The following is an 18794-nucleotide window of genomic DNA, read 5'->3' as shown; positions in this document are numbered from 1 at the left end:
CTTTTAAAGCTCTATGAAAACAATCAGCAAAGCCCTTGATGGCTCTGTGGTGATGGCTAAATATGCTAATGTAAGATTTTGTTTTTATTGTAGTAAAATATATATAACCTAAAATTTATCATTTTAGCCATTTCTAAGTTTATAGTTCAGTGGCATTAAGTAAATTCATATTGTTGTGCAACCATCACCATCATCTACGTCCGGAATTTGTTCATCTTCCCAAACTGAAACTCTGTACCCACCAGGACACTCTCTACTGCCCCTCCCCCGGGCCCTGGCAACCACCACTCTACTTTCCATCTAGAATTTACCCTTTCTAGGTACCTCATATAAGTGGAATTATACATTTGTCGTTTAGTGTCTGGCGGTGAGATGCAGTTGCATCGCTGGGAAATTAAGAGATGGGGGGTCAGACGTGAGACAGAACTCCTACGGTGGTGTGTTTCCTAACAAAGGGAACTCTCCAATCCAGTTACTAAACTTTCAGTCTGTCTGAGGTAATAACCATTACGCCACAAGCGACTAACTACACGGCCTAGATCCCGAGATCTGTGCTTTTGCGTTTGGCTTGTTTCGCCCGTCTTCAAGGTCCACCCATGTCCCACCGTCTTCAAGGTTCCTCCATGTCGCAACGTGTGTCAGAAGTTCACTCTTTTTACGGCTGACTAATATTCCACTGTATGTATGCATATGACGCATTTCGTTTGTCCATTCGTCCGTGGATGGACATCTGGGTCGTTTCCACGTTGGGCTATTGTGAATGTGGCCGTTATGAACACTGGTGCACACGTGTGTTTGAGTCCCTGCTCTCAGCAGCGCTGGGTGTATACCGAAGTGGGGCTGTTGGATCGCGTAGTGATTCTCTGTTTAAGTCTTTGGGGAACCACCACACTTTAAATTTTCAAGCGCAAGTATCAGTGTATTTTACAGATCTATGAGAAGCAACTCTGGTGTCTTGAGTCGACTGCTCATGCTGACTACAAGTAAATTAAAGCTGCAACTTGTAACACATATGTCACAAGTGGCCCAGGAGTTCACATTTGGAAGGGAAAAAAAACGGTAATAACAGCAGCTATCATTGACTGAGTGTTTACTAAGTGCCAGATTCTGAGCTGAGAGCTTTACATATAAGGATGAATACGCAATACCAGCCAGCCCAGAAATTAGTCTTTTCCTAAATGTATTTCTCAGAGTGTTAACAGTTGTTATAAAGCACAGGAGTTGCGGGAAGGTGGTCAGATGCTTAAACAGTTTAGATTTTCTCTTGAGGATTTTTTAGACTTCAATAAACTAATATGTACTGTGACTTTCTAAGAGGTAATATATCGAGCCTTTATTTAAATTGGCCTTTGTTGACGGTCACATCGCAGGACGTTCTGATCTAACCAAGGCTCTCGGCCACAGCATTACAGGCGTTTGGGCCCCGCTGATTCTTTGCTGTGGGAAGCCGTCCTGGACTTCGTAGGATGTGTAGCAGCATCCCTGCCTTCTACACACTGGATGCCAATAGTACATTCCCCAACTTAGGACCACCTAGAACGTCTCCAGGCATTGCCAGCTGTCCCCTGGGAGGCAAAACCACCCTCGGCTGAGGACCACTGGTCTGTTATTATCTCAGTAAGTTCACTCTCCATTTCTCCATGTAAACAGAGGCCTTTAGACATGGATTTCTTCATTTTCTCCTCCTGCCTTGAATTTGTCTCCCTCCTTCCCCCCTCTTCTACCGAAGAACAGCTGCCCCCTCCCTTCGGCTTCCACCTGTGCGCTAGACTCCATTCCCACCTGCCTCACACCAGGAGCAGCCCGCCCATTACCCTCTGGCCAGGATGTTTAATTTCTCCCTCAGGTTCCCAACGTGCTCAATTTTTTCTTTCCTAAACACACAAACCCAAACCCTTTCTCCTCTCCCCTAAGTTTTCTTTCTCCTTCTCTAAACAACTAAATTTTCATAAGAGCCTATCTTATACCAGTTTTTTTTCCTCTCCTCACGTTTACTTCTCGGCCTAATAAATACTGCGTCTTCAGGCATTTTTCTATTCTCTCAAAGCTCAAAACCTCCTACCTGCCCAGTTCAATGGTTTCCTCAAGATCCTTCTACTATCTGACATTACCTAGTGTTTAAAACATTTCTGAATGAACTGCTGAAGAAAATATTTGACCTGGTGAACAACCTATCTCTTGATTCCATGACGCTGGTCTCTTAATTCTCTTCCCAGATCACTGATGATGGCTTTCTCCAACTATTTCTGTTTCTTCTGCATCCCCTAATATGTGTAGTCTTTTGCGGATGATTTTCAGCTCTCTTCTAAATGACTTCCATGCCTCCAAACACCCGTAGGAATTCTGTTTATCTCTGACCCCATATTATATCCTGAGCTCCAAATTAAGATTTTTTAACAGCAAGGTGGCAAAATTTTGAATAAAAGGAACCAGAATAGAAACATAAACAATAATAGAAACATAAACAATAATAATAACTACTACCAAAAAATGCCTCCTACATGTCAAGCAATGAAGAAAGTACTTTATAAATACCTCATTTATACTTTAAATACCTCCTCAACAACCCTATGAGGTAGGCTCTACTCTTCCAACCATATAAATGAGGATACAATCTCAGAGAAGTAACCTTCTCACATAGCTAATAAATTATAAATACAGAATTAGAACTAGATTTTACTTCATACCCAATTTTCTTAATCAAGTGATATTGTTCCATCTTATCTTTTACATTTCTCCTCAAAATTCAATTCTCTTAGGTTCTTCTGATTTTCACAAATGTACAGGATAATTTAAGGTCAACATTGTAAACTATACGCTCTTGGAATCTGTATTTAAAGGAAACATCATTTTCCTAAGAATCCTAGGGCTAAATGAAAGTCAGCATTACATAGCTCATCTCCGAGCCTGCAGGCAGAACTGTATCTAAACCATTTCAGACAGATGGGTGTCTTCTATTTTTAATGACATCTAGGAAAGGAGTTTCTTGCCCACTAAATTTAGATGGTGAGCCAAAGGCAGGAAGTGTGTCTAATTTTATGCTCCATATAGCTACACCTTCACATACACTTGGCAATATGCATCTGAACAGGATTATTACAAGTAGAAATTGATAGTTAAAAACTACATTAAGAAAATAAAGCCAGTCCCTAGAAAGGGATTCAACCAGACTCTTCGAGTTGACAAGAGAATAAAACCATTCCAGTCCAAAGTACAAAAGAGCTGACATCATATTATACCATGACCCATGTGGCAGAAGGAACTGGAAAAATGACACAGGAATTTCTAGTATGAGGTATGCACGTTACATGGCTGTAACTAGTTTCAAAAAGTCAACTCCAAATCTTACTGGAGAGGTGTCACGAACATATCTGAAGTCAGTAACATTGTGAGGTTTATAGTTGTACATTTGCTATCCTTTCCTCTAAGCTCTAGGTTTTAGAATCGAAACTTTTCACGATCCCTTCACCCCCGAAGATTTCAGTCTGATTCTGGCAATCGGATTATCTCTGTACTTCTCAACACCTTATAGGAAAAACAAAACAAAAAAATGAACAAATGCTACAAAATGAAGAGATTTCGGAAGGTGTGCTTTTACTTGAAAAAGTTATTTGCACTGTTTAGTACAGCAGAAAGATAAAATCGCTTTAAGATAATTATCTCAAAGAAGCTACTGGCTAGAGATGACACAAAAGTTTGTGGTATTTGGCCCTGAGTCACATACTTTCCCAAATTAACCATTTGAACATGTATCTTCACAGAGTTAAGAAGGCTGTGGCAATACTTCGAATAACAATCCCTAGGGCAAATCGTATTGTAAAATTAAGTCCAACTTTTCTTTCTTTTTTTTTTAATGATTAAAGGAAAGTGTAGAGTGGATAATCTCATGAGTATAACTTTTGACTTCCAAAATCGCATTGAAATCTAGCATAGACTAGCAATAAATGAAAATTGATAAAGCTAGGGAAATGTTCACATAAAATTACAATAGTACTCTTGGTACAATCCCCAAAACCCAGGTCACAGCTCGACCATTCTTTAAAACGAATATTCATCAAAAATAGCAAAGGTCAAGGATAAGATGAAAATACTGACCTGACCCAATCAGGTAAAACCATCGAATATCTTTCTGAAAGTAATTCATGCTGTTTCCCAAAAGAGAGCATCTATTTCTATCTAAGCAAGAATGAAGTAGGACATTTGTTGCCAAAATAGTTCCTTCTCCTATTTGACGATGAACTGGAATTAAAGGCATGAGGTTTTCTCACATTCTAATTTTATAATCATTGTTTTAACCCATCTAAGTAAAACAAAAAATTATAAGCACAAAATACATATTTCGAACACAACCATCTTGAAATTTAAATCAAAATGGCCTATCCCTGCCCCCCCAACCCCCCCAAATCTAGACCAAACAACAAAAATGTCACCTTACATTTGGCCATACATAATGCCAAGTTTCATTTGGTGCGTGCTGGAGGCGCCTGTATTTTTTTCTCATCTGCTTCTCTGTCATCGCCTGATCTGGAGATGGTTCACTGCTTTACGATTCCACGTATTTTATCACAAAACGATCTTTGGTTAGTGATTAAAATCAGCCCTTCATAACACTTAGGGCTTTCTTTTTTTTTAACAGCTTGATTGGTATATAATTCGCATACCATAAAGCTCACCTCTTTGAAGAATAAAACTCAGTGGTTTTTAGTATATTCACAAAGTTCTACTTCGACCACCACTAAGTCCAGATTTAATCACCCCAAAAAGAAATCTCATACCTGTTAGCGGACACTCCCCACTTTCCCCTGCTCATAACCGTGGCAACCATGAATCTATTTTCTCCTTCTGTGGGTTTGCTTATACAGAATATTTCCTATAAATGGAATTGAACAATGTGTGAACTTTTGTGGTTTCTTTCACTTAACATACTATTCTAAAGAGGTATCATTGCTGCAGCATGAATCAGTACTTCATTGTTTTTATGATGGGATAATATTTCATTGTATTGCTATATCACATCTTATTTATCCATTCATTGGTTGAACATTTGGGTTGTTTCACAACATTCTGGGGCTAAGAATAATACTGCCTTGAAAATCCGTGTATAAGATTTTATTTAAAAAAATTATATTTTGTGTGTATAGGTTTTTGTGTGAACATACATTTTCATTTTTCTTCACCAACACTTGTAATTGTCTTTCTTTTTTATTATAGCCATCTTGGTGGGTATGAAATGGTATCTCACTGTGATTTTGATTTGCATCTCCCGAATGACTAATGATGTTGGGCATCATTTCATGTCCTTATTGACCATTTGTGTAACTTCTTCGGAGAAATGTCTTTTCAAATCATATGTTCATTTATAAATTTGGTTATCTGTCTTTTTTTGTTGTTGTTATTGAGTTGTAAGAATTATTTTTATTCTGGATGCAAGGCTCTTATCAGATATATGACTGGCAAATCAATTCTCCAATTCTGTGGATCATCTGATTTTTTGAGGGTGTCTTTTGAAGCAAAAAAAAGTTTTTCATTTAGATAAAGTTCAATTTATCTCTTTTCTCTTTTGTCATATATGCTTTCAGTGTCATATCCAAGAAAACACTGCCAAATTCAAGGGCACGAAGACTTACTCCTAAGTTTTCTTCTAAGGGTTTTACAGTTTTAGCTCTTACATTTAGGTTTGTAAAACATTTGGAGTTAATTTTCATATACGGTGTGAGGTAAAGTGTCTGATTTCATTCTTTTGTATTTGGATATCCAGTTGTTCCAGCACCGTTTGTTGAAAAGACGATTATTTCACCACTGACTTGTTTTGGCTCCCTTATTGAAAATCAATTGACCAGAGATGTAAGGGTTTTATTTCTGGCCTTTCAATTCTATTCCATTGATTTATGTCTTTCTTTATGCCAGAACCACATTGCCTTGATTACCGTAGCTTTGCAGTAAGGTTTGAACACTTTGGGCTTTTAAGAAATAAATCAAGAATATTTTTAGACTTAGAAACTCCAATTCTGGGAAGACTCCAACATTTTAAAGGTTGTTATTCTAAAGCTTCATTTTCGTCAACTAGTCAAAAACCTAGAACTTTTTTTCCCTGCTGTTTATACATGCCTCATATTTTTATTTACGTTATTGTCTATGATCTTAAGCTTTAAGTTTTTAAAAACAAGCATCATACATATCTCCATTTTATTCCAAATATTCTCTATCATATAAAATAATCCATTACCCGTTCCACATTTCCCCTCTGGACACCATTTTCCCAAAGCATTCCGTTTCTTGCCACGCTGGATTTCACTGTTCTCCAGCCTTGCTCTGCAATGTGCCACTTTGAAAGGTCCCTTTCACTGTGCTCTTACGTTGGAGCTGCTATTTCTCGAAGTCCCTTATCATCATCTTTCATAAAATATACTCTTATTTTGCTAAAGAGCACCCTCAAGTAGTTTTCTGAGAAGGGACACATCAAAGATAAAATTTCTAAATCCTCACTGATCAAAAAAAATGACATTCTATGATACTGCTAATACTTGATTATTTGGCCAGGTATCAAATTCAGGTTGAAAGACAGGGAGTGATGCTTGAAAAATTCTGATGAAAAATTTCTAGAGTTGCAATTGAGAAATTGGATTCTATTCTTTTTCCCCTATTCCTTCCAATTGATGTGGTGTGTGTGTGTCTAGAAGTGTTCGAGACCTTTGTTTTCTTTTGTAAAGGATGTTTTGCAGTTTCATGATGATTGTTCTTAACTATGGATCTTTTTCCGTTCACTATTCTAGCCACTTGGAGGCTCTTCATTCTAGAAACATCAGCTGTGGACAATTTTCATGTTTTATGGTTGTTTTATTTTGTATATTTTTTTTCCCCCTCTCCTTATGCAGCTATTAATCTGTCATTGGACGCTATCGACTGATTTTGCAAGCCTCTTATCTTTTTTCACCTATTTTCTATCACTGTATTTTCCTTCTAGTTTTGGGGAGATTTCTTCAACTTCACCTTCCAACTATTACAACATGTTTGCTTATTTTTTAAATTTGAGCTATCACAGTTACATATATCCACTAGCTCTTTCTTATTCCCAAACTGTTCCTTCTTCAAAGAATCCAGCTCTTAATTTATAAATTCTTATTTCTATGAGATTAGGAACTAGAGAATTTTTGTCGAGATTTGTTTTTGGTTTTCTTGCGATTTATTTATTTTTCTTTCTCCACGTCTCATGAGCCTCAGTTGTCTGTTTCCATTTAAGAATGAGACACTGAAGATTTGCCTGGCAGCCCTCGTGTGTACAGATAGGGTTTTCATTCAAACAGCTTCCCTATAGGAAACAGCTCTGTCATTAGAGACCCTCAAATGTCAGTATGAGAAAGCCTCTTCTTTGAAGCTTCTTTAGTTTCTCTCCTGAATGGGCCACAGAAGTCTGAGGACCAGTGCTCAGGAGCCAGTTATTTGACAGATGAGGTGGCAGGTTATAAGTCCACAGTTCAGTACACAGATGATCCCCATTTTCTGTCCTATGACTCACTCCATCCCAAAATGTCTCCAATTTGGAGAGAACCCCACCCTTGGCCACATTCAAGTTCTCTTGAATAATTGAGGGGTGTAGGAAAAGTGGCTGTCTGGCTCTACAGTATAAGGGAGGGGCCCTGGGGACCCCACTTTTCAGTATACGAACTCTGAACCAATGCCAAGTTTTCAGCTTAATGCCTCCTTCTACCTCTGAACTACCTGGTGCCTGTAGGAAACGTGTGGGTTCAGCCAGTTTGATTCTTGTAGGCACTGCCTCTTCAGGTCCTAAAGGTTAACAATACCATTCTGTTCTGCTTTCAGTTCCTTTCCCTTCTATCAAGTTTCTGTCATCGAAATTTTATTAAATCTTCCATCAGATGCTCTGTTCTAAACCATTCTCATTTTTATAGTCTTAGCCTTTCCTGCTTTTTTAATACCCGAGAAATGTAAATGCATATGGAAAGTACATCAATTTAAACCAAAAGCAAATCTAAACTTAAAATAACACTGGGAAGTTATTATCAAGTACATTTTTTTTAAAATTCTTTTTCCAAGTGCATTTTAAAAATAAAAAAAAAAACATAAATCCCAAAATTATTAAGTAACTGCTGAAAACCAAAAAAAACTAGCAAATGACAGAAAAAGAATTTAATTTCATGGCTCTGAAAAGAAGAGTGGAACATCAGATTTGAGACCAGTACAAAATTACATAAAATATAAAAATAAGCTATGAAATATAATATTCAACGGAGATGAAGAACATATATTCCATGTATCTTTCATCTCATTTTGGAGTAAATCAAGAAAATTAAGAAAGGAATGAACTTGTGGAATCTAAAAAACAAAATAAATGAGCAAACAAAACAGACACAAACTCATAGATAGATACACAGAACAAATGATGGTTGCCTGATGGGGGGGTTGGGGGATGGGTGAAAAGGTGAAGAGACTGAGCAGCACAAATTGATAGTTACAGAATAGTCAGGGAGATGTAAAGTACAGTTTAGGAAAAGCAGTCAGTAGTATCGTAATAACTATATACGATATCAGGCGGGTACGAGTCTCATCAGGAGATCGCTTTGTAAGTCATATGTGTCTAACCTCTATGCTGTACAGTCAAAACTAATGTAATATTGAGTGTCGACTGTAATTGAAAAAAATTTTAATATTTTAAAAGAAAAGAATGCACTCTATAAGCCAAGAAGTCGAAGGTAAAAGACGAAAAGGTAAGCCTAAAAGAAAATCCATTGATCCAAGAAAAGAAAATAAGCAGGAAAAAAATATCACATCGGAACTTAAAATAGTGCCAGAAAAAAACAAGTGCAGAAGATAAAGGAGAAGGCATGAAAGGAGAAGGGAAGAAAAGGAAAGGAAAAAGGAAGACGATGGGAAGGAGGAGATGGGTATTTACTGCAGTGATTCTCTCCCTGCTGCACCGCTGAGAGCTGGGAGGCGTGGGAGCTCAGTGAGGACCACATCAAGAAGTGATGGAGAGCCTATCACAAGGTCCCGGCTGTTAGGCCTGGTGCTATGATTAGATAGGACTTTTGTGTCCTCTTTTCTGGGGAGAGGGAGAAATATAAAGGATTTTACAAGCATAAGGAAAAGAAAATATTTATGACAAAAAGAGTGAATAGTAGAATACTGAATTACTGGCTTCGCCCTTCAGGAAATGCTAGTTTAAACCATCAAATTTACATCAAGAACCTAAAGCCTGTATAACCTACTAACAAAGCCTAATAACACCAATAACAGGTAACGTTTACTGAATACTTACTAAACCAGATTCTGTTCTAAGACCTTCACATAACAATAATAATAACAGCTAACATTTACTAATTGCCTACCATATATGTTAGGCTCTATTTTAAGTATTTTATAAATATTAATTTAATCATCAAAGCAAGCCTATTAGGTTATTGTTCCCATTTTTCAGATGAACAAACTGAGACAGGTAGATGTGAAGTAACTTGCCCAGGAGCGCAGAGCCTTAGCTCTTAAACCATAATTCACAACTGTCTCTGCCGCACAGGCTACGATGCAGCAACAACCTGAGCTCAGAATACAACATATTTGTAAAAGCAATTTTTCTCAAATTAAGTGGCTTTTCTTTTTTTTTGCTTCTTCAAAAAGTTCTTTAATGCTATTATGAATTGTATGCATTTTTTAAACAATTAATATCAACATTCTATGACCTCAAGTAAACCACGCTGATTTTAAGACTCAAAGAATTACAAGATTTACAAGGACTGCCTATAACCAGAATGACAGGACCCCTGCTAGTCCTTTTAGAGTTTTAAAACCTTAGTTTAAAATATGTGAACTTCAAGAGACACTCATAAGGGAAGAGAGGAGAGTGTCATCAAATGTAGAAGCAACCCATTTAATTTAAATGAAATAATTTCACCGTAACCTTCTCTCCATTATGAGAGCCTAAAGCCATTCTTAATTTATTTAGAATGTCAACATTGTTTTTGTTTCCTGAATATTAATGGTCTTCAAAGACGCTTGACAGTTTTTACTTTCACTGGCTGTGAACTAAAAGCTGACACACCACTTTTAGAAGCCACCTGAGGGTGAGAAAACCAAGGCCACATTTAAGATTTCAAATAACTCACTAATAAAACAGCAATTAAGGAACAGTTCTATTTCCCCAAGTGTTAAAAACGCTCCTATTCCCTTTATGACACTGGGAAAATTACTTGTACCTCAACTGGAATTGCCTCACTTCCCCATAAATAAAAGAATCCAAATACATCGTTTTTAGAAGGATTTCAGGTTCAAAATTCCTACAATTATGTACAGTATTATCTGAATGTATAAAGCAGAAATAGGAAATGTTGCATTTTACAAATAAAGAGAACAACAGATAAAATACTTGAACACAATTATTTCATTATCTATATTTCCATTTTTGGCACAGAAAAGGAAATTGCTTAAGCTACTTGTTCTATTTTATTTCTAAGAACTTAAAAAGCTCCTCTCCTCATTCATTTCCAAATCTTAACATCAGAGGACACTTTGGAGAAAAAAGATAGAAATAAGTTTACATTTATTCAATATGTTAGAAAATTTCTTAAATTTTGGTTTAAATTTTTTAAAGTTTAAATTACATAAGTATAAGTAACTCTGTCTATTCAACATAAAAATGTGAGATATATATATATATATATATATATATATATATATATACATACATATATATATATATAAATAAAGCACTGGAAGGTTCATTTCCAATGGCCCAGCCATCCAGTAAAATGTTTTAGCGTCATAAGCTTTATTTCCTGCCTGACATCCTCAGGGATCTAGTTTGACAGCTCTCCTGTACAATTTCTACTATAAGACTTCTCTGGCCTCTCTTGGCACAAGTAAACTGCTGCTAAGTAATATTTCTCTTGGCAACAGACTACATACTTTATAGAAACAGACCTTTAATTGAACCCTTTCCGCTCAAATTCATATCTTCCCCTAACATGTGAATCTTAAACTAAGTCTACTCTAATAAGATGGATGCATTTATGGAACCGAAATGTTACATATGCCCTAAATTCTCCCTGATAACACCATTCGATTCAAGTTATAATCTCTCCTGAACAGAAATAAAAAATGGTTTCAGTAAATCATATTCTCAACTAGAGTTATTTTTCTTTTGACTGCTCTAGAATTATAGATAGATATCCATTCTACAAAGTTTTAGGAAATAAAAATAAAATTGAGTGAAATCTAAAAAAATAAATAAAATATAAATGGTACTTCCAATGTTTAAGAATGATGCTTTCAGTTAGTTACTCCCTCCTTTTTACTCAATACATACTCTAACCAACACTAACCCACTGCCAAAGAGGTAAAATGTACATTTTAGAGACAGAGCCCAAACGAAGTACTGAAACGACTACTTAAATCTACATTTCTCCTTCTAAAAATCTCAATACAAACCCCGAGCATGCTTTAATTTAACTCAAATATCTATCTGGTCCTAAGTCTCAGGTGATAGTAAGTTTTATCAGAGACATAACCTGTCGGCTGGTTTATAATCTACTGGGAAAGATAAAAGAGTATACAAATTAAAAAAATATGTATTATGCTGGTATGACAGAGTTTGAAAAAGCAAACAACTGGAAAATTTATTCATTATTAAATGTATAGCTTTGAACAGATCATTTGTCTTCTTAGAAAAACAGCTGACCAAGATTGAAACGAAAACAAATGAAAAATCTGAATAGTCCTAGAACTATTAAAGAAATAGATCTGTAATTAAACAGTTGCCCAGATGAAATCACCACTTGGCTTCACCAGAGAATTTGTCTAACCATGTATGGAAGCAAAAGCACCAACATTATACAACCCTTTCTAGGGGAAAAGAGGGACCATTTCCCAACCCATTTTATAAATCAGGACAGTCTTGATGCCAAGATGAAGGACGCTATACAAACATAGAGGCAAAAATCCTTTCAAATTATACTAGTAAACTGAATCCAGTAACATATAATAAAGGATAATGCATCATGACTAGGGTTTATTTCAGAGATGCAAGGTTGATTTAACATTAGAAAAAAACATCAATGTAATTTAACGCACATTAACAGGAACAAAAGGAGAAAAAAATCATTTGATCATCTTAATAGTCACAGAAAAAGCATTTGGTAAAATTAAACTCCCATTCAGGATTTTAAAAAAGATCTAAAAGACTTGTGGTCAAGATGCAGTAACAATTAGATTTACCCTCCTACGTGAAACCACCAAAAAAAAAAAAGGCAGAAAAAATAGATAAACAATGGTTTTGAAGACACTATATCAGGCAACAAAAAACAGTGATCTCTGAAGACAAATGAGGTGAATCCTACACAACTGCTCCAACTCATGGCCTTGAGAGCACTTCCAGTGTACGAGGCAGGAAGGAGAACCCAGACATAGTCCAGGGAGATCCTAAAGATGGAGCTGAGAGTCCATGGAGATCGAGGCAGCTGGAGTTCACAGGGCAGGATATTGTAGAGGGGAAAAGCTGCACAGAGGAAATGCGGGAGATCTGCAGGGAGTTTCTCTCAAGTATTCCACCAAATAGACATCAGTCCATGTGTGAAAGAAAAATACTGAAGACAGAAGAAAGAACCATTCAAGAGGATTAGAGAGAGCAGTACCCAGAGCTTACACAGGCAACAATAACGCCTGTTCCCATCAGCCAGACTTAGAAAACCCTGTAATTCCCTGGTAGTCTTGTCACAGCAGTAGAGAATGATAAGCCCGAGAAACGACAGCTCTCACACTGCTCTGGTCCCAGCCAACGAAGTGTAAATCCAAGATCAAAATGTTTCCACGTAATTTAACTGCATCATAGGAAAAAAATCTCCGTAAATTTATAAGAAGGGGGAAAAAAATCAGAACAAAACTAAACTCCAGTCCCTTCACAATGTCTGGTATCCAATCAAAGACTACCAGGCAATCCAAAGCAGCAGAAAAATATGACCAGCAATGATGAGAAAAAATAACCAATCAAAACCAACTTAGAACTGCTGTGAAAATAGTTATCGTAACTATAAGTTTAAGCAAACTTTTTTCTATAAAGGTCCAGAGAGTGAATATTTAAGGCTTTGTGAGTCACACAATCTCTGTCACAACTACTCAGATCTACTGTTGGACCAAAGTCTTAAAGTCTTGTCACATGACAAACAAGATACACAAATAACTAATAAACATATATAAAGGTGGCTGACTTCATTGATCATCAGAAGAATGCAAATTAATACCTCATTGTACCCCAATAGCAACAAGCACATCCGGCACCCAGATCTTGATTTTTAATGCCATTCTCCAACAAAAGGAAACAGGGTCTCTTGGAGAAATGTTTGATTCTGTGACTGAGACAAAAATATAGATGAGCCTGGAGCATCCTGTAGTGCCAGAAAGTAAGAAAGTGTCCAAAAAGAATGTTTTCAAAACCTACAATGATAGGAGTATGTCAAAGGGACACAGAAGCCAATTGAAAGCTCCCAATGGCCAAGCTGGAACAATTTCAGCACCAACAATAAAAAATAAAGTAATATTAGATTATAAACAAAGTATTAAAAAATTTACGAGTCCAATTATATAAATAAATGATTGGATAAACAAGAAAATATAGGTGGAGAACAGATGAATCTCCTATGAAGAAAAAATTAAAATAATTTATGTACTTTGCTTTCAAGGAAGTGGAGCATGACTCTCTCTTTTTTTTTAATTTACTAATTTATTTTTTTATGACGACATTGGTTAACGAAATCCAATACGTTTCAGCTGTACACTTTAACAGTAAGGCATATATATATTTATGCTGTGTGTTCACCTCCCATGATTAGATTTCTTTCTATCACCACATATTTGACCCCCTTCACCCCATCTACCTCTCCCTCCCCCTATCCTCTGGTAACTACTAGTGTATGACTCTCACTCTTGAAGCATGGACTGCACATAGTGACTTCATATCAAAGAATACTGTATGAAAACTGCATAGTTAAGAAATCTGACAAACACTATCTCAGCCAGGTGATCAAGGTCAATGTTAACAGTGATAAGTCATGTGGATGGCATGTACCTTTGACATGTGGTAAGAATGGTACTTCGCCTCTGTGGTCTACCCCGATTAAACGACATTCTAGAAACTACTTGACCAATACTCTTCAAAACTGCCAAGGTCATCAAAAATAAAGAAAGGTCTGAAAAACTGTCAACAGGCCTCTGAGAAGACATGATGACTAAAAAAAAATGTAATGTGGTACCCTGTGTGACACAGGAAAAGGACAGTAGGTAAAAACTAAAGAAAGCAGCATAAAGCACAGACTTTGGTCACCTATTTTAAAAACAGCACACACGCAAAATATCTTCCCTGATCTCTCTTAAGTGTTACATGCTCATTAGAAAGAAATGTGGAAAATCCAGAAAGTACGAAAAATAAATAAAATTCCTCCTCCCTGGAGGTAACCGGGATTACGATGCCAAAGCCATAGTTCCCAAACTGTGTGCACAGGCACCTTGGGGCACCACCGCACGCACATTCACAAGGACAACGCTGGGTACTTTGAACTTGCAAGGGAAACACAGTGACATCTGTTGGATACTACACAAACTACAAGCTCTAAGTCCTTTAGTTTTAACATTAAATCACTTTACGCTCCTTTAAGTAATGGCATTATCTTCATGAAGCTGGTTTTTGCAGTGGCTGCCGTCCTAAGAAGCAAATACCATGTGAACATCATTTGGTATGGGAAATGAGGTGAGAGCAGGATTCGAGGTTTGAGAAACTGTGAAGGGCCCAAGTAATTGTGATTATTCAAGAATGAAATGAAAAGTGTTCGCCTTTTTAAAAAAACACACACACAGTAATATTATTATACCATTACCACAATGGCTAAAATTTAAATATACCGAGTGTTGACAAAGAAGTAGAGAAACTGGAACTCCCACAGAAGTAGCTCATGGGAGTGTAAATTGATACGACCACTTCAGAAAATGGCTGTCAACATTTAGTTGATGATGCTCATTCTGTATCACTCAGGAAGTCTTCAGACATATACCCTAAAGAAACTTACACATGTACAGAAGGAGATACCTTAAAAAATGTTTTCGGTTCCATTTCATAACATAGAAACAATTATTCGCAGACAGAAGAAAGGATAAGCTGTGATACAGTCATGTAGCTGAATATTATGTAACAGTGAAGATTCATGGAACATCTACATGCATTACCATGAATGAATCTAGAACTCCCAATCTGAAGTAATAAAGCAAACTGAAAATAACATGCGGTATGATTTCGTAGATACAAAGTTCAACGATTCTAAAACTAAACAATATACTTACAGTTACATCCATATGTTGTAAAATGATGAAAAAAAAATGCAAGGAAACAGAAAGAATTTCAAAGGAGTGCTTTCCTCCGATACAGCAGAGAAGGGAGGGAATGCCACAGATGACACGGGCGGATGAGGAATTTTCAAGGTATTGATAATGCACCACTCTTAAAGCTGGCCAGCGGGACACATGTTTATTCTTAAAGTATATACCTATGTCATTTGCTTTATTTGGTATATTTATTAGATTTCATTTTAAATGAATAATTAAAGTAAACATTATTCAACAAAATATGTCTCGGACGCGTACTATGTTCCAAATATATTCTGGGTTTTATGAGCAAAGAAACATCCTTGACCTCACAGAGCTTATATTGTAGCAGAAGACGACAAAAAGCAAAACCCAGAATAAATAAATGAAAAAATATATATATATGTAAACATATATATGTATATGTATAAATAAAATACAGCAAAGAAAGAGGTATCAGGAGTATAGGGCGGATTATAATATAAAACACTCATTGAATGTACTTTGAGATGTTTAAAATTTTATTATAAAAACTTAGATTTTTTTTTTACCAGTTTATAGGAAACTTGGGAAAAATCTAAGAGATGAAATCCATTTTCTGCTTTCATTATTCCTGAGAATTTTAGCAGACTATCCATTAAAAGTCCTCAGTATAGAAAGACGTAGCATATCTAGATATCTGTTGAACAAATGATTGTTTGCACACAAAATCTGTTTTAATTGCCCCATTTTTTGACCTAGCATTTTCCATAAAATAAATAAGTTTTAAAAAAGAATTTATGAAAATGAACGGCTGAACTCTCATTTACCCTTTCACCTATTACACTTAATTCTTTATCTGGTGTCGATTTTCAAACAGAACAAAAAATAGAACATGCTACAAGGATAAGAGAATACAAAATATGAGAGAATAAAGAAGAATCTGAAACCGGCAGGAATACTATCCTGATTGAATCAGAAGACTATGTTCCTGCATATGGTGAAATATCCTGAATGTGAAATGAGCAAATGTGAGCGAAGACAGTTTTCACTCAGTAACATTTCAAATGACTTCCCCATCATTTCCAATTACTTGTCCATCTAGTCTCAAGCATGAGGTTTGTCTGTTATCCAGTAAAACTAGGCAACATCGCTTACATTTCTGCCTTTAAATCTTGTGTCTATCAGACTTGCAAAAGCATGAACTGTCTAGAAACAGTATTCTTTTCACTCTTAATGGTCTTTACTTGCAATAGGTTACTCAAAACAATCACTTTTACCTAATTATCCGAACCACTGGAGAGGATTAGCTGATAAAACTACACTATCTCAATTATAGAAATTGGTAAAATAGAAAATAATGGCTTAAGAAGCTTGAGGAAGTTTGAAAATTTTGAAGCCAGAAGACATCTACAACAAGAACTGTTTTCATTTTATTTACAGGCCCTTAATAAACCCTCATAGGATATTATCTCCACCAAAGTTTCTATAAAAAATCCAGTGTTACTATTTTAGTCTGTAATAGCAAAAAAATGTTATTGAGCCTGACAAAAAATTGTGTTTTGTCTTGACTGTGCCACTTTTTAGCCGTGTTATTTTGGGTAAGTGAGTTGATTCTCTTGAGCCTGTCTCTCTATGTGTAAATGCGAATAACACCATTTGTCTTCGAATGAAGTAACAAATATAAACTTGATCTGCAAACAAGCACCGGCACCCTGGGAATTAAGTCATCCTCCCTTGGTCCCCTCCTTCCATTCATTTCATTTACTCCACTCTACGATAAACCTAAACACTAAACGATTAAGGACTGATCAAAACACATAGCATCCTGAACACTTAAGGGCTATACATTTCATCGCGTGTAAAGTATTCATCAATAAATTTAAAGACATATTAAAAATAAAAATAAACTAGTGACAACAGGTATTATGTTTGAGACACTTCTGCCTATCTATTGGTAAATGCCGGTCATTATCAAGACGTCCAAAAACCAGCACCGGCCCGCCCCTGGTTGAGAACTTTCTCCATCACCGTCTCCCTAATCCTTTTTCCCAAAGAGGTCCTTCTGGCTTTCACCTCTTAAGTGACCCTTTAAGCCCTGAAAAATCTACAACACATTTATCAATTCCTCAGTCCTTTCAGACTCCTCCAAATCCCTCTGTCCCTCACTTCTTAGGAGTATTTACTCCATCATTTCAGGATGAAACCTTTCTGCTGGTTATCCTTCCCCTCCCTGGTCTAAAAATAATAACGCCAATAACAGAGTAGCGATTAGCAGGAGTAACAAACAGCGATCATTTAGTGATGGGCACTATCTAAACACTTCATATGTACATATAATCGAAACCTCACGACCACCCTATGAAGCCGACACCGTGAAGACACTGAGTTACAAAGAGGCTGCTCCTTTCCAAGGTCACAGCTGGCCTGAATCACTCCAAAGTCACTGCTCATCAACATGCACATGGCCTTCGAAATAAGGAGGACATGAGAATGGAGTTCTCTGGGAAGTGATATTATGGTCTTATTTTTGATGATTTAATTAAAAGGTATCATTTAAGAAATATGTAAAATGAGAGTCGATGACATAAAAATCTACAAGGGAAGAGGACACAGAATCTGTTTTTCTTCTCTTATGATACTAACGATGCTCCTGAAGGTAGAACTACATCTTGTTCTTAAAGTGGAGGCAATTTCATTTATAATGTGGTCTCTGCTCCGGACTCAGGCAAATGTTATACCAATTCTGTTACCCTCTGCTGTTTAACTTAGTGGCTTAAAATGACCACCTTCATCCTGGTCATGCATCTGCAGTGTGGGCAGGGCTAGGCAGGGGCACCTCTTCTCTGCTCTACGTGGGCGCCCACTGGGGGCAGCACCGTGGGGATTGGGAGGATTAAGATCCACTTTTAGGACAGCTTACTCGTATGGCTGGCAGGCTGGTGCTGGATGCCAGCTGGGAGCTCTGCTGGGGCTGAGGGCCAGGAGCTTCGGTTTCTCTTTCCCACGGGCCTCTCTTTGGGGCTCCTCGTAACCCAGCCTGGTAGCTAGGTCTCAAAGACGAGTCTGCCAAGAGAGGAAGGTGGGAGTCCATGGCATTTCCATGGCCTAGCCCCAGGTCAAGGCCTGTCCTGATGACGAGATGGGGATAGCAGACCTCACCACTGGACGGGAGGAGTGTCAAGGTCACACTGTAAGGACAACACATGAAAGGGAAGATACTGCTGTGGACAGCTTTGGGAAATACAACCTATCACACTAATGGCCCGGTTACGTGTCAGAATACCTCAAAGTTGAAAACAGTGACCTAGGACTCTTCCTAGTCTGTGATGAAATGAGGTCAATGGCCTACCAGCAGTTATCGTCAGAACCAAATGCCAGAGAAAAAAAAAGAAGAAAGGAGAGTTAGGTACTTCCCAGAATAAAAGAGTGATAAAAGATAGCGAGTAATCACTCAC

The 18794-nt window shown here is 37.0% G+C and overlaps 1 protein-coding gene across 5 annotated transcripts in view; it reads right to left on the bottom strand.

Annotated features, from left to right (window-relative positions):
* Nucleotides 1–18794, bottom strand: part of SCAI (suppressor of cancer cell invasion) — a 110755-nt gene that overhangs the window by 80429 nt on the left and 11532 nt on the right. Inside the window, exon 2 of one of the 5 annotated variants that reach the window (XM_036238394.1) lies at nucleotides 4776–4870. The exons of the other annotated variants lie outside the window; for them this stretch is intronic. Within the exon in view, the coding sequence (XP_036094287.1) occupies nucleotides 4776–4825 (50 nt within the window). The 5' untranslated portion in view covers nucleotides 4826–4870. The remainder of the gene's footprint in view (nucleotides 1–4775; nucleotides 4871–18794) is intronic. 5 annotated transcript variants of the gene reach the window in all.

This window comes from Rousettus aegyptiacus, unplaced genomic scaffold, assembly GCF_014176215.1.
Source record: "Rousettus aegyptiacus isolate mRouAeg1 unplaced genomic scaffold, mRouAeg1.p scaffold_m13_p_3, whole genome shotgun sequence".
Taxonomy (NCBI): Eukaryota; Metazoa; Chordata; class Mammalia; order Chiroptera; family Pteropodidae; genus Rousettus; species Rousettus aegyptiacus.
Note: the sequence above shows the minus strand (reverse complement) of the source record. Positions and strands in the feature narration are given on the sequence as shown.